The sequence below is a fragment of the Gymnogyps californianus genome, chromosome 12 (genome assembly GCF_018139145.2).
Source record: "Gymnogyps californianus isolate 813 chromosome 12, ASM1813914v2, whole genome shotgun sequence".
Classification (NCBI taxonomy): Eukaryota; Metazoa; Chordata; class Aves; order Accipitriformes; family Cathartidae; genus Gymnogyps; species Gymnogyps californianus.
The window spans coordinates 19,658,905-19,679,943 of NC_059482.1; the positions used below are offsets into that span (position 1 = coordinate 19,658,905).

The 21,039-nt window shown below is 39.1% G+C and overlaps 2 protein-coding genes across 2 annotated transcripts in view; both read left to right on the plus strand.

Moving 5' to 3' along the window:
• The window catches only part of LPCAT2 (lysophosphatidylcholine acyltransferase 2), a 33,439-nt gene extending 15,460 nt beyond the window's left edge, over positions 1-17,979 (plus strand). Inside the window, exons 8-14 of the mRNA XM_050904162.1 lie at positions 1,700-1,754; positions 5,032-5,114; positions 5,666-5,791; positions 6,955-7,108; positions 14,033-14,131; positions 15,920-16,061; positions 16,349-17,979. Coding sequence (XP_050760119.1) covers positions 1,700-1,754; positions 5,032-5,114; positions 5,666-5,791; positions 6,955-7,108; positions 14,033-14,131; positions 15,920-16,061; positions 16,349-16,596 — 907 coding nt within the window. The 3' untranslated portion in view covers positions 16,597-17,979. The remainder of the gene's footprint in view (positions 1-1,699; positions 1,755-5,031; positions 5,115-5,665; positions 5,792-6,954; positions 7,109-14,032; positions 14,132-15,919; positions 16,062-16,348) is intronic.
• On the plus strand, positions 8,649-9,711 carry CAPNS2 (calpain small subunit 2). The gene has a single exon (XM_050904163.1). It carries the CDS (start codon positions 8,664-8,666, stop codon positions 9,408-9,410), a length of 747 nt encoding a protein of 248 aa, XP_050760120.1. The 5' UTR covers positions 8,649-8,663; the 3' UTR covers positions 9,411-9,711.
• Positions 17,980-21,039: the final 3,060 nt, after the last annotated feature.

Genomic DNA, 21,039 nt, shown 5'->3' on the forward strand with positions numbered 1-21,039 from the left:
TATTAAAAAACCTTTACGGCTGCACTGAAAATATGTCTGGAAAATACTTTTCACCTTATAAACATTCATTAAAATGTTGATTTGCAGAATCCATATACAACATTTTCATGTGGAATATGTAGTGTAAGTACAGTAGTACTGCTTTACTAAGTGACTAAAATTTTTAAGGCAACTAATTTTGAAACATGTCTGAACTAGTGGAGCAGATCATAAGCGCCTTTTAAGCTATCATTAGTTAATCCTAGCACCTGCGGACTTATAAAAAGGACATTATGAAAGCTGACCTAGATGAAAATGTCCATCTCAGTTTCCCAAGAGTTTTTTGCTATTATTGTTACTGCTGTTACAGTTATCAGCATACTGAGAGTAATGAACATTGCAAATTCAGTAGCATACTACATATTTCCCCTATGAAGGATTTATGCTGGAAGACTGAAAAGGAGCTATGTCTTCAGTTATGAGGGATGGTGTATAAATAGGTGAAGAAAGAAGTGAAGTCAGAGGTATTCCTGTGGAAGGGAAGAGGCTGCCCATTCACTAAAAAGTGAGAAATGCTCTAAGCCTGGTGGCTGGATGATGAAGGCTCAAATCGAAACCTGTGAGAAGATGAAAGACACAGCTTGGCAAAATCATGGGAAGAGAAGGGATGTATGGGGTAAAATCTAGAGATTCTTAACAAAAATAACCGGAACCGGGAGAAGAACATCCCCCATGCAAACCTGCAGATCACAAAACACAGAACTGTCACACTCTTTGTAAAACTTCCTGGATATCGCAGCCAGGATGGGACAGTACCGGTCTCCTCCTTAGAAACCTCCTGACCCAGTTTCTGCTTTCACTTACTACTTCTTTCTTACTTTTGTGCCTTACTGGGAGGAATACCTAATGTTATGTGTTAGAAAATCAAGCGTTAAGAGTGGATTCCTGCAGAAAGTAGAAAGGATCCCTTAGTTGTTCTCCTGCCTTTTCCTTTTCTCTTTTTTATTTTGTCCAAAACGAGAACAGAAGAAAGATTGCTTGAAGGTTTTCTATTATAATTTATTTGATTTAAAGTAAAGGGCAAATGTGCATTTCTGCTTAAAAATAACGGTGAGAAGAACAAGTCAGAAGTGGAAGTGATTATGCTTACACTCTTTCGCAGTTTCTTCCTCCCCCTACCTGTTGATACTAAAATTTGTGACTTCTTCTAAAAGCACTGAAGGTCCCGAACATACTGGCACTTCATTCACACATTTGTGTAAACACTACTATGATTTGCAAAATGGCTAGCAAATACTAACAAATCCTTGCTTCAGTTCTGCAGAAGGAAGTTACTGGTCCCATTTTGCAGATGAGAGAATAAAAGATAAAGTAAAGCTACTTCTCGGACTCAAAGCTCTTAAAGCTTTAAAATCCAGTATGTATTCACCTCTTTAAAGTAACATATATACATTTTGCTGGCCAAAGAAGTGTATAGTATTGTTAATATGCATGACAACAGACAATTGCCTGCCCAGTGAGCAAGCAGCAGGTATATACAGAAGCCCTGTAGAAAAAATGTCAAAAGCAACATTTCAGGGAACTTCACTGCAAGGTACTTAAAAACCTCGTCCAATATTGGCTGTGTGTTTGTCAATGCTTTAAAAACTTTCATCTACTGATGTGCAAATACTTTGTTTTTAAAGAAGTAAAATGTATTTTTCTTCCTCTTTGCCTGCAGAAAAGAGCTGTGCGTAATGACGCTGTGTCAGCTCTTCACGAGAGTAGAAGTTGAGGTAAGAATTAGAAATATTTTTGTACTAAGATTCAGCAACCAGGGAATTTATACTTTAATATAAATGCATTATTCACGTTATTAGTCACTGTTAGTAAACAATAAACAAATGTCTCAGAAACAAGAACAGAATCACGGTGAGTAATGTATTTAGATTTGTTGTCCATATCGATGTATCACTTAATCTGATGAGTTCCTAAAAGAAAGCTGTCAGAAATGCCTTTATTTTTAAAGCATTGTAAAATCATGGCTAATTATCACCACATGCATTTTACAGGTGTTAAAACTAAGAATTATAATACGTTCTGTTAAAGGTCACAACTTCTTTTTCCCATCTTCTCATTTCCCTGCTCCCTTCAAAGTATTCTTGTCTTCCTCACCATCTTCCCAGACTGAACTCTAAAAGGTTTCTGCAACTAAGAGCTTACTTAAGGACTCTAGTACTTGTACAGAGCCTTGTATAATGAACCAGTGCCCTTGATTATTAAAATCAGCTGCACAGCACAAAGACAGATGAATGACAACTGAAACAACATACACACTTCATAATATCAGTACGTTTACTCTTAACTGCTCCCTGTCAAAGAGTCAACATTGAAAACACAGTAGTGAGGAGCCAGATAACTGAGATGCAATCAGTTTGTTTAAGCGTTGTACTTCACGTTCCTTACCAGACCACAAAGGATTGTCAGTGTGGACTACGTTGGTTTAGGGACCTGAGGAATGGGAGAAATTCAGACAGGTTTTGCTGTTTATTTGCAAAACAGAATTTAGCAAAGTTGTGCAAAGCTTTGTGAATACAAGTTGCTACTACTAACAATTAGCAATATGGTCTTTGTTGTGAAACAATGAAATTCACTTTAAGGGCGCACCTTGTTACTGTATAGTACATGCAGTAGACACATACTTATAGGAGGTGTACTAAAGAGCTAATTCTCCTAATGATTTTGTACAGAAGGACATATCTATGTAATTTATATACATGGGAACAAGAAATAGTTAACATAGCCCTTCCAGTAGAAGGTTTATTTTCCCCTACTTCAGAACAGAACTCACACTTGCCTGTTAGAAAATCAATTTCATGTTCCAAAAGATGAAACTGAAACATGAAAAAATATGCAGCTTTCACAGCAGCATGTGTCCCCAAAGTGGAACTTATTTCTTAGCATCAATGCAAAAGTCCTTCCATTTCTAAAAAGAGAAGGAGCAGATTTGCCTGGGGAAGGAGGGAATCAGACCACTCCTTTTAGCAGTGGACATTCCTGTTGCTGTCCCATACTGTGAGCAAGTAGCCTCTCCACTCCCATCAGTCTTGTGCTGCCTCTACCTCCTGTGCATGAACAGTGATGTACTCCTATAGTCCAAGGGAGTATGTGTGTGCATGTCTCGTCGTATTCTAACAAACTGTGGCTATTGAAGATTAAACAGTGAACCTGGCAGTGAGTTTTAGGGCTGCAAAAGATACAGCATTAGGCAAATTCTGTAAGAAGAGAGACTAGGTCAAAAGCAGATCAAAGTATTTTTGCTACTGAAAGAGCTGTGAAGAATTTTTCTTGCAGGACTGCAATTTGACAGGGAAGGTATACTTCCTAGTCTTCACCAGATAAGCAGCTGGGTGTGTGTAAGATCATGCATGCCACCTCAGGAGGCCAAGAAACCAAATTCTTCATCCCCAGCTGTGGTTTCTGACAAACTGGTTTTATGAATAATTGTAGGTGGGTTTTTTGAAGGGGACGGAGGTGGTGTTTAATCTGCCAGAAATTTAGGTTGCTGTCTGAGCAAGACCTCAGCCTCAAATGGTGTAATGACCACTTTCAAGACTATGACCCATGTTTGCATAGCTAAACTTCTCAGAGTTATGACTTCGTCTCACCCAGTGACGACACAGTTTTCTGTGTCTGTACAGTGTGCCTGTGCTTCCTCAGTTTAAGAGTTATGTGACTTCTGAAGGGGAGTTGTAATAAACAGGGACATACGTCAGACCTTGAACAGAGCTGGCAACTGCTTATAGAAGGAATGAAATCTCAAACCTTCATGTGAACAGCTGGACCCCTACTGTCCTTACAGGAGAGAAAACTTTTAGCTATAAACAGAAAATTGTTACGGCTATTTGACAGATAACCGATTCCATAAACTTACTGGTTTTAATCATAAAGAGGCAGCATTCCTTAAAAAAAAAAACATAAAAAGGCTGTTCAGGATGGACTGCATTTATATGGGACAGTTACCACTATACTAGTGCATCACCAGCAAGTGCAATATCACTGAAGAAACATATTGACACATAATTAGCAACTGTGTCTTCCAATGAACCATTACACTTATTCTAGAATTGCTGCATTCTAGGATTTAAGGGCAAGATTGCAGGGTGGGGAGTAGCAGAACTCAGATAAATGATAACTATAACTGAGAAAAGGCATGGTAAACAGAGCTACAAGCGAACACTAGACTGAAGTAGAAAGAACAAAATACTCCTCCACACACACTACTTTGCAAACAAACAGATGCTGATTCATGCCATGTTAGATAATAATTCACCTATAGTACATTCTTAGTGTAATGCTACTTCAACTTCTTACATATTAAGATTGAATAAATCCTCAACAGTAAATGTGTTGCCATTTAGATATCTGGGGTGTTTGCTAGGTTCGGGAGGAGAGGGGGTTGTTTTGTTGGGGTTTTTTACTGTCTGCTTGGAGTTCCAAAATTTTACAGTATTTTTATCTGGTTAGTGCTCTACTTAACAATTCAGAACTAAGATTCCTTAACATTTTTATCATGGAGAAAAAATTTACAGGAAACTTATCAGTCACATGCTGACAGATACTGTTAACAGGTACGAGGTAGGACTGCAGTGTGTGTTTAAAAACATTAAAAATCTTACATATGCTATTCCAGTATATAACATCACTTATAAAGGATCTTTGAAAAGGAGTGTACAGTATTTCAGACTCACATTGTTACCAATGTAGCATTTAATTTTCTAACTAAGTATGCATTTATTATACTTTCCTTCTTTGGGGGTTTGATTTTTCATATTAAAGCAGCTTCTACCAATCTTTAAGAGGTAGTTTTGGACTAAATCTCATTTGTGTGGCTAGGGCAGAAGAGCCAGAGTGGTTTCTAAGTCAGTTGAGACCTCTAGTGTCCAGTTCCTTCACTGCATGGCTAATTTTTTTCCTCCTGTTTTTCCGCCATTCCAAACAATAACAAGAAATTGTTCATGTTGCTAATGAAGTGGTGACTATTGAATTGATTGGATAACTCATCTCTTTCAGTTTCTGCCTGTTCATGTTCCTACTGAGGAAGAAAAGAATGATCCCATTCTTTTTGCCAACAGAGTCCGACAAACTATGGCAACGTATGTAATCAATCATGAATAAAATATTTGAGAACTTTTCTTTTATATCCACCAATTCCATATATATCCTAGCCATAAAGTACAATTTAGTCAAGTCCCAGGTAGTATATATAGGAATTGCTCTAGATTTTCACTAAGAAGTATCAAATTCTTATACTAAAGCACCCTGATTGTTTTTACATGGAGCATAAAGAAGGTTGTCACATTGGAACATAGTATGTTCAATTCATGGAAAGCTGGAATAAATTGCTCCCTTATTTGCTTGGCAAGAGCAAGTGGGTGGTTTGTTCTCTAGGGTTACTGGGCTGCATTTACAAGATGTGAATCTTAAAACATCATGACGCTGCCATAATGTAGTTTCACAGTATGGTTTCAGAGTTTCACAAAATGGTATGTATTGCTTTATCCTACTTGCAGCAGTGCAAGAATGAATTATCATTTGTTTTGTATACTAGCATGAAAGCCAAACTGAGACAGAGAAGGGAAACAGTCAACTAAAAGTAATTTTAATGTAAGAAACTGACTTTTCTTTTTCCTTAATTTTGTTTCAGTGCTTTGAATGTGCCAGTCACTGATCACACTTTTGAAGATTGCAGACTGATGATTTCAGCAGGACAGCTGACTTTACCCATGGAAGCTGGGCTGGTGGAGTTCACCAAAATTAGCAAGAAACTCAAGTAAGGGAAATTTAGCTGTTGGTAACATAACTACTGCAGTGCTGCAGGTGTTGATGGCCATCTACAGAAGGATAAATTACCTGACAACTGACTTGGCCATGTGTAATATAGTGTATTTGTGTAATATCATGTATTTACGTATACAACTTACATACATAAACTATATGGAAATCAGAGATGAGGAAAATCCCAGTAAGAACTAATCCCAAGTAATTTTTGTGAGCAGTGTTACAAGAGGAGAAATGCATTTTTCTAATCTTTTATGGATTTGTCTCACCAAAAGGTGAGGAAGGTAGAGCAGTACCTATTTTAGGCACTTGATGGTAATCGTGGTGCCCAATTTAAATTGCTTTTGTGGAGATGCACAGGCAGTGTGTGGTAAGAAGTAAAAAACCTTTCCAGCCTAAGACTTCAGCCAGTGGCTTACTGTTCTTAGTTGTACTGTGCAGCCAGGTTTCAATAGTGGTGTGTTGACTTTTTCTGTCTGGATACAGTGGAATTTGAGGACTGAACCACTTAATCATACAGTAACTCCATCAAATAACCTGGCATGGCTGTGGTCAAATCTGAAGTACGTGCACAGTGAATCTTGACTTATTACATACATGCTATATATCCATTTATAGAACTCTCTCTGGAACAATCTTCAATAGTTACATGGCAATCCTAATTATTCTTACTGAGGTACAGTGGTGTATTTCTGCAGAGAGATCAGATACTTCTCAGGCCGTAGGGATACTAGTGTTTGGGTAGAGAGTTAGCTAATAGAGCTGAGATCTATTCCCTTCTGTTAAGGAAATATTCACCCTAGAGCATGATGCAGCAAAATAATGCTGCACCTGAATTTATGGTAATGAAAAGCTCTCTGCTAGAGTAGCCTAGTAACTGGACAGATGATTCTAGGTTTGGGAAGTTACTCTAAGGAATTCTGATATACCCAAGCATAGAACTGCCTGCTTTTAATATTAGTAACTGGGGGGAGCGGTCCTTAATTGCTGATTTCATATAAAATATCAAGTTGGAAGTACAGCATTTCTAATGCTGTACACACATGCTCTGTTTGGCTATTTTTCATCTTTGAACGCTGTAATAACTCCTACTGAAATTCCATCTGTCCAAGATCTGCTGTATAGAAATACCTCCTCTCCCTCATGTTTGCATAGCCTAAAATGGAGTCATGTCAGAGAGCAGTTGGATACTTTTGCTGCTATTGCAAGTGCTTCCAAAGGGGGAAGAATTGGAATTGAGGAGTTTGCGGAGTACTTGAAGCTGCCTATTTCAGATGTCCTCAAAGAGCTGTTTCTACTCTTTGACAGGGTGAGTAATTGGTTAACTGACTTGTTGACAATTTTTTGTTAAAAATCACATCCCCAAAGGATATTTAATTCATTATGTCCAGCTTAGTAAATGCTTCTTGGCTAGCAGTTCCTGTAGGCAAGATAGGTGACACTTACAGTTTCCTTCTTAAGTTTCAATGGAAAAAGGTTGGTCAGTTTGTAGCGGGTGAGATGACAGCCATCTCTTGGACCAAGTTGCTGCACCACCATCAGATGATAATCTTCATGCTGGTAATGGCTGCGTATTTCCTTTTGCCTACCCCAGATTTTGACCTTATGTACACTCTGACAGCTTAATTAACTGATGTAGTTGTAAGTAGATAATTTAAGGCAGACTGAAGCTGACTAGAGTGTATGTTCCTGCTGTGTTTGTGAAGGGTGCTGTTAGACGTTATAAGGACTCCTCTTGCCTATCTTCAGCCATAAAGGAGGCTATCTGACCGTTTAGGCTTTCCCCCACAGTCAGTGGTGAGCTCTTCCATTTTCTACTTCTCTCTGAAGATGAGAAAAATTGCTCTGTGGATGCACCCCTCTGACTATACCAGAAGCATCACTGACTAGAGCATAGCATAGAATTCATCTGACTTCTAGGCATCCAATATGTGCTACAGTGCAAGCAGCATGTTGTACTGCAAGTGCTTATGAACTGGAGTTTGTTTCTTATCGTAGGAGCTCTCCCAACTCAGCATCACTCTTCCTGATCACAATAGCTTTAGCAGTACACCTGTCCTTGGGAGGTCATTACGTTGTGTATGCAGATTAAAACTGTTTCAGGATTTTTCCAGATAAAAAGGTTTTACAAGCTCTAAAATAGAGAAGAATCAAATGTATTACCTTAATTGCTGAATGCATTGAAGCTCTAGCAGAGCTAGGTACTCATCCTTTCTTCATTCTTGCCTCCCCATCTTGGACCATTGGCTCCTATGAACATGTAGTCTGAGTCCTGAAGCACAGTACATAAAACAGAAATATGGTGTGGCAACCAAAATAATTAAGGGCAATCAAGACTCCTTTCACTTTCCCTATCTGGCACAACAGTGTCAGTGACTAGAATTAGCAATGTAATGCTCAATTCACTAAAAAGTTGAAGGCGTCAAAGATTGCAAGAACAGACAAGAGTCTAGTAAGCTTTCAGTGCATTCATCTTTAAGGAGATCAGCTTAACTGAGGAGCAGTCACACTAATGTGGCAGGGCTCTTTTCAAATTGCTTCAATTATGAGCACAGGTATCTTGAGACTTCTGCTCTGTGGCTTTCAGCCTCATAGTTTTGTTTTTTTTTTCTAAAAAGATTCCTCAAATCACATAAAGCTAACTATGCAGAGAAGAAAAAAAGAAATAGAGACGTATCCACAATTGACAGAAACTACTGAGGCCTGAGATAACTCTGGCACCTGGAGACATGCACAGACATGGTGAAGTCTAAGCATATGCAGATAAGCTGTGTTTTGCCCACGCCCAGCTCAGACACAGTACAGCTTCGGAGAGTTACAGAAGCACTGGATCTCTGAGTAACTCCCTTCAAAAAACCTTCGTGATGTTCCTTGCTAAAGCTTTGCTGAGTGGAGGAAGTGGTAGTGGTCGTGGAGGGAGCCTTGCACGTGGCCTTGGAGGTCTCCTAACAGGAGGTGGACGTGGAGGGAATCTCGGAGGACTTGTTGGAGGTCTTGTCGATCTTATAAGTGAAGCAGCAGCTCAGTATAATCCAGAGCCACCTCCACCTCCTCGCAATCATTTTACGAATGTGGAAGCTTATGAGAGCGAGGAGATCAGACAGTTTCGTCGTCTTTTTGTCCAGCTGGCTGGAGATGATATGGAAGTGTGTGCCACAGAGCTAAGGGACATCCTGAACAAAGTCGTTTCCAGACATCAAGACTTGAAGACAGATGGCTTCAGCTTAGACACATGCCGTAGCATGGTAGCCGTCATGGACAGTGATACAAATGGCAAACTGGGCTTTGAAGAGTTTAAGTATCTGTGGAACAACATCAAGAAATGGCAATATGTATACAAGCAGTATGATACTGATCAGTCAGGCACTGTTGGGAGAGCTCAGCTGCCAGACGCCTTGAAGGCTGCAGGGTTCCACCTGAACCAACAACTCTGCCAGGTAATCGTGCGCAGATATGCCGACGAGGACGGTAGCATGGATTTCAACAACTTCATTAGCTGCTTGGTACGACTGGACAGCATGTTCCGGGCCTTCAAGTCCCTGGACCGAGATGGAGATGGACAGATCAAAATGACCATTGAAGACTGGCTGCAGCTGACCATGTATTCGTGAAGGCATAGCAGAGAAGAGTAAGCTTTGTCTGGAAGATATACATGGAAGATGACAATCCTGTGCTATAGAACTGTAGTCTTTTCCTTGTTCTAAGGCAGATGTAGCTAGTGGTAGATAGCTCAGCTTAAAGCGTTGTGATTCCTCTTGTGCATGCATTAGTCTGCTTTTCTGAAGGGTTTGTGCAAGTTGTCAGTTGGACAGCTGCATAAGTCTGTCTCAGAAAACTATCTCTAGACTCTGAAGTGAGGGAATATGTTGAAGGATCAAAACTTAGTTATTTCTTCATGTAAAGTGGCTTGTATAGGAGTATAACTATTATATAAAAAGCTCGTAAGTTTGGTGTTGGTATTACTGTTCCGATTTGTGAGCATTGGGTAAGCTGGAATAAAGCTCTGTTTGCCTGAAGGCAATCACTAGTGAGAGTGAGTTGTGCAGTTATTTCTAACAAGGGGAAAACCATGAGAGTTGCAATAACTATAATGATCAATGAATTTACATAATCATATTTAATTTCCTTTCTACTTCTGCTTTTTCATGCTTGTCTGCTGAAGCAAAACCTGAGTGGTATTGTCAGTTCTAGCTGCTGGCCAGGACAAAATTCAAGACTTATATAAGGCTACTTTTACAACCTTTTTCTCCTTCCTACAATTCGATTAACTAGTCTTTTCTCTCTTTCCTTCAAGCCTTATTATAGTTATAATGAAAACAACTTAAAATACTACATTTATATTTAGAGAAGCTTGCTGTAATAATGCAGTCATACAGCAGACAGCCAGCCAAAATCAACCTCTGGCTATCTGAGTTAGATTTTATCAGGGTGCAGCGTCCCGCTCAAGCTAGTTATGCAGTTCTAAGATGTCAACTTTTGAGTATAAGAAAAAGGAATAACATGAACTGTCACAGGTACATTTCTTTGAATTAAGGATTACATAGTTGATGAAAACAGCTCTTGCACTGCAATGTAACAAGGCAGATTTCTCAGCAGGGCTCTGCTGCTTTAAAAGAAAATTGTCTAGGGTGTGTGCTAGCTGACTGGAATGTGAAAGGATGAGCAGGCAGTCTCCAGATGTAAGAGTCCACATGTCTCTGCCCCTCCCCAGGGAGACATCAGTGACTAACTGAGAAATACCACACAATACCTGCAGGGCATCTCAATGCTAATGGGGTACTGTGGTTTGGTTTTGTTTCTAAATTTCCATAGCTTTGATTTCTAAATCTTGCAGTTACACTTGGCAAATAGTATTTTCCAAACTGATGAAGTCTCCTCCCTGGTATACTTGCAGAAGCCTGTTACTTGCAACTTGGGAAAAAGTAACTTACAACTTTTGCCCAGACTTTTTACCTCCTGCGCTTTGTTTAATACCAAGCTGGGTGACAGAAACAGTAAAAATATTCATATTGGCCCAAATTGTGATGAAAGAGGTGAGTTCCTTCCTAATGGCATTCACCCCCTCCCAGCTATTCAATGGAAAAGCACACAGTTATCCACAGTGGCATTTGGGCTCTGAGTAATAGAAAAGTGAGCACGAGGGAAAGTGTGATACCTCCAGGTGAGCACCAGCCTACCAAGTTTGTTTCAGAATTTCCCTTTCTGACTAGTTAGAACTTGCATGTAGCAACAGGCGGTGGGAATTTTCGAGTTGCAGAAATAGCCTCTTACATGATGAGCCTGGATATGAACACAAGAGGTGCATCTGCAGTTCCTCCCCAAATGGTCCAGTTGTAGCTTCTCTGTGGTAGCCCTCTAAGTGACTCAGGGTCTACTTAGCTAAACATGAATGACTAGCGCACACACATACACACCTGATTTTTCCCATTGCCTTACACAGTGAGAAAAAAGTTTTGAGGCAGTAGTACTTCAAACTTTATTGACTGCATCTGTCTTGCAGTCCTTGTGCAACTCTAAATGGAGACTGCTTATGACAATGCAAACTTGTTTCCCAAAGCGTAAGATTTACTGTATTATATAAAAAAACAACAACAAAACCCTAGTTACCATAGCATGTTGTAGTGAAAATAGTAGCAGAAAACTAGTTTCCTTAAGGAAGACAAGAGCTGTTGAGGTTACACTGTGTTTTGATTATTTTATGTAACATAAATACAAATATCTAAATATTGATGTTCTACTTTGCTATTTAGAGAACTGGAGCTCAGCTCACATGTTGCTTCCTTAAAATATTCTTGGGTGCATAAGCTGCAAACACAGCTAGATACAGTGTAGAAAGACTACTGCAAGTGCTTGTTTGCAGTGGTGCTACACAAGCACTGAAGGTTTTCCTGCATTTTCAGTTTAACTCCCATCTCTTCTTCCAGGCAACAACCCTATCATTTCTCCTTAACCAAAATGCCAGAGCATTTGGAAGTTAGCCAGCATCCTAGGGTTTAGTAGAGCTAGTCACAACATGATCTTGCAAGTATAGCAGCTCTATTTCCTACTCAAAAGGCTGGAGTTGTGTGTATCAGATTGCACTCAGCTTTGATTACTGGGTTTTAGCACTTTAATGAAAGTAATATGACCCTTATTAGCTCTTGTCATTTTTCCATATGCAGCCACAGCTGTGTTAACTTATTTCAGAAGTTGTTTTTTAATGAGACTATTTTATTTAAAGTTTCCTTCCCAATTCTTTTCCTGATACATATTCTTATCTTTAAAAATAAAACTAAAAAAATATTCAAATCACATCAAACAATCCTTTGCTAAGAATACAGTCTATAAAACTGTCCAAAAATATTCCATGGAACTTTGAACAATTATTATCTACACTCTTGCTTCAGTTGTTTTAAGAGTCTAGGTTTATAATGATACATTTTAAAGTTAGATCTGTTATCTCTATTATGAGAACTATGATGTAGCCAAAATATTTAAAGTCAAACTCTGCAGCACGAGAGCACAGATTTGTAAATAAAACAGCATTTATGAGAGAACATTGTCCTTTTGTAATGATTAAAAACTGTCAAAAGTTATATACCTTAGACACACACTAAAGTAACTTAAAGACTATTCATATCTTTGTAAAAAGCTTCCCTAAAATTCACAAGTTTTTAAAGTACAAGATGTTTAAAGGTTGCATGTCTTCAAAAAAGATTGGTTAGACCATCAATATAAAGAAAATAAGTCATCTGTGCAAAACAGTCCTGAATTGGTTTTGAAGGCTACATAAAATTGTATCTTAGCAGTTTTAAATCCTGTCAAATGTATAGCTTGATAAAGAAAAGTTAGTACTGAACACGTTATTACACATATTTTGTTAATCAAGAACTATCTTAAAACCTAAATTCAATAACAGAAATCCCTATTTCATAGAACCCAAGATTTTCAAAGCGCTCTACAGAGCAGCCTTAGCATTTCTGTACTGGCAAGCTCCATATTCCACTATTCAGCAGCAGAAAACCAAGAACAGAAAGGCTCAGGTTGGTATGCTCAAGTGGGCATTAGAAGTTGGTAAGGAGAGCCAGAAATACAGTCTAGATCTGGCTGTTCACTACCGATTTACCCAGGAGACCACCCCTCTCTTGCTTGGCTGAAAGTTTTGTGCTGTTCTCAGACTTCGGGAGTCCGCTTTTTAAGAAAATCTTGTTCTTCCTGAAACGTACAACACATCATCCACAAAGGGAACTCCGCCTCACACTTCTGTTTGCTTTTAAAATGTTTTTGATGAGTGCCCTTATTGTGAATGTTCCAAACTATGAGCTACTAGTCATCTCTACTATTCCTTCATTAACTACTCTGTGTCCCATCACCTAACGCTTATATATGGCTTTTCCCCAGACAGGATGTTTCCCAAAACCCTCAAGAAACTTTCAGTGTGGTCACAGGAACACTATTGACTTAAGCATGTATTTCAGCAGGCATCTGCCATTTTCCCTATCTGCAAATACAATGCCACTTACATAGAATTAATCACGAATCCCATTCAAAGCAAGCTTCAAATGTTTTGTTGATGAAGCTTTGTAGTTAACACATTGAAATGTTCGTTCTGATCAAAACTGGAATTATCAGAGAGGCTGTTACAATGAATTAATTGCATTTCTGGCTTAAAAGGTAGGACAGTGTATTGGCTTCAAAATAGCACGTAGGGCAATGCATTTGCTTCAAAGAAAGGCTTAAAGATAGACCATGTAGATTTACTGCATCATCAGGCTGTACTTTTGCTGGCATATATTTTATTGCTGAAGGTTCCTAGGAAGAATTAACTCAAGACAACAGCCTCACTGTTGGCCTGTTTATTCTAGGATGTTGCATTGGTCTCTGAACTTTAGCAAGTGCCAGTGCTACATAAACTGTTACAGTTACCTTAAACACACGTATTCCAATTCTTGTTAGAGGCTTCTCAGAGGTCATATACTACAGAAAAACTGTAAGTTGTTTTAAATCTTTTTTGTTTGGGTGTTTATAAGATAGAAATTGATACCTAGTTTCTAGCTATTGAAAATATGTATATTGCTACTTCAGCCCTAGTATTACATATATTAATGAGCTGTTACTATTTTTCCCAGGAAGAACAAATACCTCTAGTGTTGTAAACTGTCTTAGTGCACATTGTATAGTTGATTTATACAACAGCTTTGAAAGTGATTTGCAATATTAACTATAACTACTTCCATGTGTATTTTGGTTACAGAATGGAGATGGCACCATTGACTTCAGAGAATATGTAATTGGTTTGTCTATTCTTTGTAACCCAGCCAACACAGAAGAGACTATTCGGATGGCATTTAAGGTAAGTTCAATTTAGTGTAAATCTACAAACGTGACAAATCAAGACTGACTGTAAATCTATTAGCTTTCAAATCATAAGTTTATAGCTTCAATCTGTTATGCAAATGTGAGTAATACTCTTAAACCAATTGACATTTAGAGTGTGAAGGGGAGGGGGAGAATTGCAGGCATCAGCTTCACAGAAAAGGGTTTCAAAAGCCATGTGAAGGCACTAATGAGTATGTAACTTGGCAGGCTAACTCCAAAAATGATTCAGCAGCACTTGCAGTTTTTTCGCCTGAGGATTTTTCTGCTGTGATTCTTCAATGTCACAAGTAGACAATAGATGGAGTAGTATCTTCTTGTGGGTCAAGCGCTCAGTAGAGTCACTGTTGTTAACAAAGAGGAGGGGGGCAAAAATCAAGGAGGGCTATTCAGGACCGGCACATCCAAAATTGGGCTACGTCTAAGATCATGTATTGGCTTGTACTATGGTGTCCTGATAGTACAAGCAGTCAAGGAGCAGTAGGTCCTTTCAGATCTCAGGTACAAGCAGGCAATCTGTGACCAGGGATGCCCAGTCTGTGAATCCCTGAATAGGAAAATGCTCGAGTGACTTCTTTTTTAGTAGATCTTTGACACAGATTCAGTTATTTTACCCACTAATCTGTTCTTATGAACCATATTGAACAATATATTGAGATATGGATCATGTTCATCTTAAACTGGATACTTTTTAGTACTGATGTGTACTCGAGAAGTACCATAATTTTTGTGGCAATCCATTATATCCACTGGCTGCTTTACAGATAAGCACTACAGCTGTTAGAAGTGATTTGTGCTTTTTCACCGATGTTTTATCACTACATATTCCTATGAAGAAGCAAGCCTAGCAGCTACTGTTGCTGTTTCATTGTTTTGTTTTCTAGACTGTACTCTTCAGTATCTTAACAGTTGCACTGATTATAAAATTAGTAATTTGTTTTAATTCCCAGTTTCAGTGGGAAATGACTGGTTCAGCTGGTAAAAGCCTGTTTCAGTCTGAAATGGAACTATGGGTTTCCTTTTGCTACCTGTTTTCTCTGCCACTAAATGTACTTTCCTTCGCAATGGGAAAGTTTGCCTGGAGCAAGTACTTACGAATTACAGCCATCCATCCCTTGTATTTCTCAAGGGGTTGATTCATAGCAGATGCTTACTGTCACTGCACTGGGAAGGATGGGATGACCAGTGTACATCTACTGCCTGTATTCCAGTCACCAAAATTCCTTGTTAATTACAGTAATTCCTTAGTGGGTGACAGATCACATATACTAAAATTTAGGTATTTTATGTCAGAGCATAAACTATGGCAAGTTTAATCTGATGGCAGATGTGCTATAACTTAATGAAAATGAAGACTAAAACCTAAGATATTCCAGTATAGAGTGGCTGAATCCAGTAGACCCTTAGCATAGCTCATGATGACAATTAACATAAACCTTTGTTTATCTTTTGTTTTTATCAGTTTTGTATGAGTTTTATTACTGAATTAATGCTGTGAGGTTGGTTTGTTGTTGCAGAATGTTCTAATCCCAACTATAGCGTGTACATTGCTCTGCTAAGTGTCTGCTTAGTCTTATTCCAGAGAAAATACAGACAATCTTTTGCAAGAGAAAGTAGCTGAGTTGCAACCAGTCTCTTCAAATCCCAGGCATTGTTTGCAGATCACCTCTTGAATACTAGAAACCTAATATGGGTGGCTAATGTGCACAGAAGGTTCATAGGCAAACTGATGCTAAAGTATTTCTACATGTTACGTCTTTTCCAGCTCTTTGACATGGATGAGGATGGCACTATAACAGAAGATGAGTTTGCTTGTATCATTCAGTCAGCTCTGGGGGTGCCTGAGCTTGATGTTTCTATGCTCTTTAAAGAAATAGATGCAGATGAAACCGGGAAGCTGTCCTATGGTAAGCTACATCCTTTTGTAACAAAGAGCACTCTGATAGTCATATTGACAGTGAGAGTTTCCTACCTTTTTTCTCCCTGAAAATATCTGATGGTTCTCATACCCTGTTTCTGGGGAAAACTGTTGAAGCATTTCACGACAAGCACAGACCTAGATACTTTGTGTGATATGCCTGAGATGCTTCAGAGGAAAGTAACTGGAGATCAGCTTCAGTAAAAGGAGCAGGCACTGAATTTTTCTTTGATTCTGTTGCTGCACTATAGTATCTGTATTTTTTATATTTTTCAGATGAGTTCAAGGACTTTGCACTGAAGCATCCAGAATATGCCAAGTTGTTTACTACGTACCTAGAGCTACAGAGATACCAGTTAGATATGTTGGAGGAGGATGACATTGAGTCACCTGAAGTCAAACGCAGTCCAGTTAGAAAGACTACAGTCCCAGTCTCAGAAACAACACCAATTGCAAGAAATAAAGTCTGTCCCGAAAGCAATGAAGAGGATAACTCAAGTACCTCTGACAAAAAGGATGACTGAGAAGAGTTAAAGAATTCAGCTCTTGAATTCTACAGGGTTTTTTTCACTAGCTATTCATAAGCACAATTGATATAAAATAGAGATGGAAGTTACAATTAAAAAAAAAGTTTCTTTTTTTACTTTCCTATCAGGAGGAGTTGTTGCTGTTTGAGTGTAAGGGAAAAACCACTGTAACTATTCTGTCCTTGATGTCAGTATCACAATACTGGGAATGTTGTTCACTGTCTTCCAAGTTCAAGCTTCCACAAAAGTAACAGATGTGCTAAGAGGGGTAAGAGGCTCCAGCACTGCAGTGACCTCTCAGAATGGAGACTGAGGAGTCCACTTGTGTAAAAACAAGTGGAATTTTTGGTGCTGCTCAATTCCTCTACATCCTCAACATGTCTTAAGGGAAAAAAATTATGCCAGAGTGTTTTAATTTGCAATATCCCTTAGCCTTTCTCAAGTTTCTGAGAGACACAAATGAGTTACAAGAAGCTGAGAGTTGAAGCTGGTGCTTTCTTTTAGCTGTCCTTAGATTTCCCTCAACTAGTTGTGAAAACTATAAAGCCTAAGCTTCTGAAAAAGACACGCTGATTCACTGATGTTAACAGAAACAGCTTTAGGCTTAAAGGCGGAAATGGCTGCACTTCTAACAACAAACAACTAATTGGAATTCCAAGATAGCAGCTCACAGTCTACAGGAAAATGCAGACAATAAGACCCAAGAATTAATGGACTATTTCAAAATAAATAGAATGTTGTTTACAGTAACAACTGTTCAGGATCACATTAGGAGGAACATTTCAAACTTCAGCATATTTTTATTCTAGTAATTATGAACAGAGGAATGTGACCTTGCTCTGCAAAACTTAAAAGGCAAATATGCTGTCAAGCCATAGTTCTAGTAGTTAGTATCTACGCTAAAGTTGTCTCCTAGAAACCATGTTTGCATTACTGTGCCATTACTCAATGTGTTCTTAGGGTTTGATTCGAAACCAAGCTCTTTCTAGTCAATGATTTGAGTATGTTTTGCCTCAGTCCCCTCTAGTGCCCTGGAAATTGGGCCTTTACCTTTTTCCATCCTTCATCTGAATGCACTTTATACAGTAGCTAAAATATATAGGTATTTACACAAATACTTCTAAATAAAAACTTGGAAGGGGTAGAGTGACAGGATATTTTCAAATTAAAACTGAGATGAGCAGTCTAGAATGTCTAGTACCAAAAATAACCAATTTTCAGCAGGTTTTCGTATGTGAAATGGTAACCTCTGCCTCTAAGTTATTGCTTGCATCGTCTGGCTGCAAGCTTATTGCCATATTTAATCTTTCTGTGTTTACATTTATGCCTATCCTGATGTTTCATGTGCTTAAAATAAATCTATATTTTTAAAAGACTTTACTTGAACAGCTAAGTCTTTTTAGTACAGTGGGAAGGGTACTCTGTCTACTTTAAGGGGCTGAGGGGATTTCCAGGAAATCATCCTTATGATGTTTTACCTTGATAAACACAATGCAACCTGAAGTTGGCATTTTTAGTTCTGAGTGTGATGGCACTTTTCTTCATGGTAAGACTAGAAAAGTAGGACAGGACTGATGCTCTTCCAAAGAGTTACTTCTGTTGACTGCCTCAGCAAGAGGGGATATGATACGAAGAAGATTTGCAGGTATGTGGAGAGATACCGCCGTTTTCTGATGGAAGATAAGGCGTCACCATTTACAGGTAAAATGAGTGACCTCAACCACAGTTGAGAAGTAACAATCGTGGCTTTGTGCAATATAAACATTAGGAGAGGATTTCTTTCACTTTAGAGAAGGAGAAGCAGGAGTTACCCTAACCTGGCTGTACAGTTAGCTGGAATACACGTTAATTCCTTGGTAAGGATGCTTTTACCTAGCATGTTAACCGAAGTCCTCAGCTTTTCAACCAGCAGTAATCTTTTCAAAGACGACTTCTATTCCAACCAATACAAAAAAGATGGGTGGGCAAAGATGACAAAGACAGACACTTCAAAGTCTTGGAATGCCAAGGGTGCCTTACATATGTGCCTGTTGAATCCAGCCACATTCAACAACTGGAGCACTATGCTGCCCAATAGCGTAGCACATTTAGGACTAGTGATTTTATAAAAACCTGCAAGTCACACAAGTGCTTTGCAATTAAAGTTAAAAATATTGTGTATATAAATCTACATATCCCAATAGTTTAAGGAGGAAAGGCCACAAATGGGTTTGGTACGTAACAGTGATTCAACTATGCTCTGAAAAGAAATCAGCTAAATGTTAGAGACACTAACTCAATATACACACATCTGCTTGATGTGCGGGAAGGGAATACATTAATTTCTAGGCATCATTGTGCCTCAGGGAGCTTTTAAAAGGACCAAACTAAAAGCAGTCTGCAATAAACGGGCATTACATTAAGTGGCAGAGCAGGAACTAAACAGGAGAAGGTTAAAAATACTAAACAGAAAATGGTTCTCAATCATGCATTGAGGGACAACACCTTTCTGCCTGAGACTTCCTGAGGTGTGAGTTCTTAAGTCTACGGGCTGCTTAAGGATCATTGAGTCCTGCACAGTAGAGCTAGTAGAAAGGTGTATTTGGTCCCATGTCACCATAGGAAACATCATTTATTTAATCAGTACTTCTCTGTCATGCTATAACATGGATTTCATGGTAAATCCTTCACAGATACCAAAATAAGACACTGTAAAGTATATGGAAACTCCAGCAATCTTAACTGAACAAGGGTGAGAATCGGACAAGGACAAGTCTATTACAAGAGGAAAACACAACTAATTCTCAAGAACAGAGGCCCATGGGCTGCTGTTTTTCATGTTTTCTGATAACTATGTACATACACTACGAATAAATCTCATTTACATTTTTTAAAAGCTAGGCTGCTGTTTCTGAACACATGAAAGGCAATGGCAGGTCACCTAGAAAAGTGGACCTTCCTCGTTCACCCTGGAACAAGGAAGATATTAATACTTTAAATCCTGATCAATTTGTTTAAGGAAGGTGAATCAACACGGTCTCCACTGGCCACACCAGAGGTTGATTTCTGAGAGAAAGATGTTCTGATCCAAGAAAATTAAAACTGTATTTGTACTTCCTTTGCTGTATCAGTGGCACTGCCTAAATAAATGCAGAGATAAACGTAACAAATCCAGGTTTCATGTCAGATCATACTGCTATAAGATCTGGTCCTAAACTACCAAAATCACATAATTCCTGGCTGGTTGCTGTCCATCAGAAGAACTATGAGGAGCAGTAACGCTTCGATGGAAAGCATCCGAAAATGGATCTCCTATTTACACAGTCACTAGCTGTGCAGCATCAGTCAGAGGTACCAAGCCAGGCAGTGGCTGCTGCTTCTGAGCTTTTGTACTCACCTACACCAGAACAAGTTCGGTGCCAAATTGCATTCCCACAATGTTCCTGTGGGTGTTACCTCCTCTTCCTCATCAGCTTGCTCCGTAACGTGGGGGGGAAAAAGTTCCGTGATCGATTCCCAAATGGTTTGCAAGGGAAATTTTGCAAGACAGCTGTGCCCTCGACCTGTTCAATCCCTCTCAAGAACCCGGCAGGACTAGGAGCCCTGGGAGTCCAAAGAAGGGTCATGTTGTGTGACAGGTCTAACAATTGTTCATAGGACTGCTGCAAAAGGTAAGGGCTGCTTGGCCACATCTGTCATCTACCTATCAATTCCCGTTTAAAACAAAGTGTTCCCGGGGTATCAGAAGTCTGAGAAACATTTGTTGAGATCTTTTATTCTATGGTGGTCAGCACACCAGGGCCCTATTCCTGGGTAATTCCTCAGGCGCTATGCCAGTGCAAATAAATACGCCATTCTGCCTGGGCAGGCTTCTGGTGGTGTTTGCATAGGTGCAAAGGGCTACTCAGAATGCATGGATGTGGAAAATCAGGGCCTGAAGCTTAGAAACCAAATGTAAAAAATGTCACTACATACACAAACACACCCACACTCCTCTGTGCACAGTCTGCCTATGACCTGTTTGACCACAGCCTTCAACGAGCAAAGCAGCCTGAGACTTCATGCTGAGAATTACGTAGCTCTCACTTTGAGAACGCCACAGGAAAAATTTCAAAATCAATTTTAAAGAAAGGCTTGGAAGGTTTGTAGTTACACTCTCTATGATTTGCTAGGAAGGTTGGACTCTGGTCAGTGGCCTTTGGCTTACATTTTTCCTATCGGTTTTGCATCCCTTGGAACAGCCTACCTTTCTCTCTACTTTCTCCCTCCACGTTTCCACCTAAAACATAGCTACTACCATTAAAAGATGTATTCCACAATGATTAAAGTTAAGAAATTGTAAGATTAAAGCATAAAAATTACTGAATTGGGTGGGATTCAGGGAGCACATGCAGTATTCAGGTAACTATTTTTACTGGTCTGCAGTAAGAGCAAACTTGTCAAAGGTTGCAAGGGATTTTA

Bases quoted from the DNA above. Each gene is read 5' to 3' on its own strand.
- CAPNS2 (XM_050904163.1), top strand. From the start codon at position 8,664: ATGTTCCTTGCTAAAGCTTTGCTGAGTGGAGGAAGTGGTAGTGGTCGT.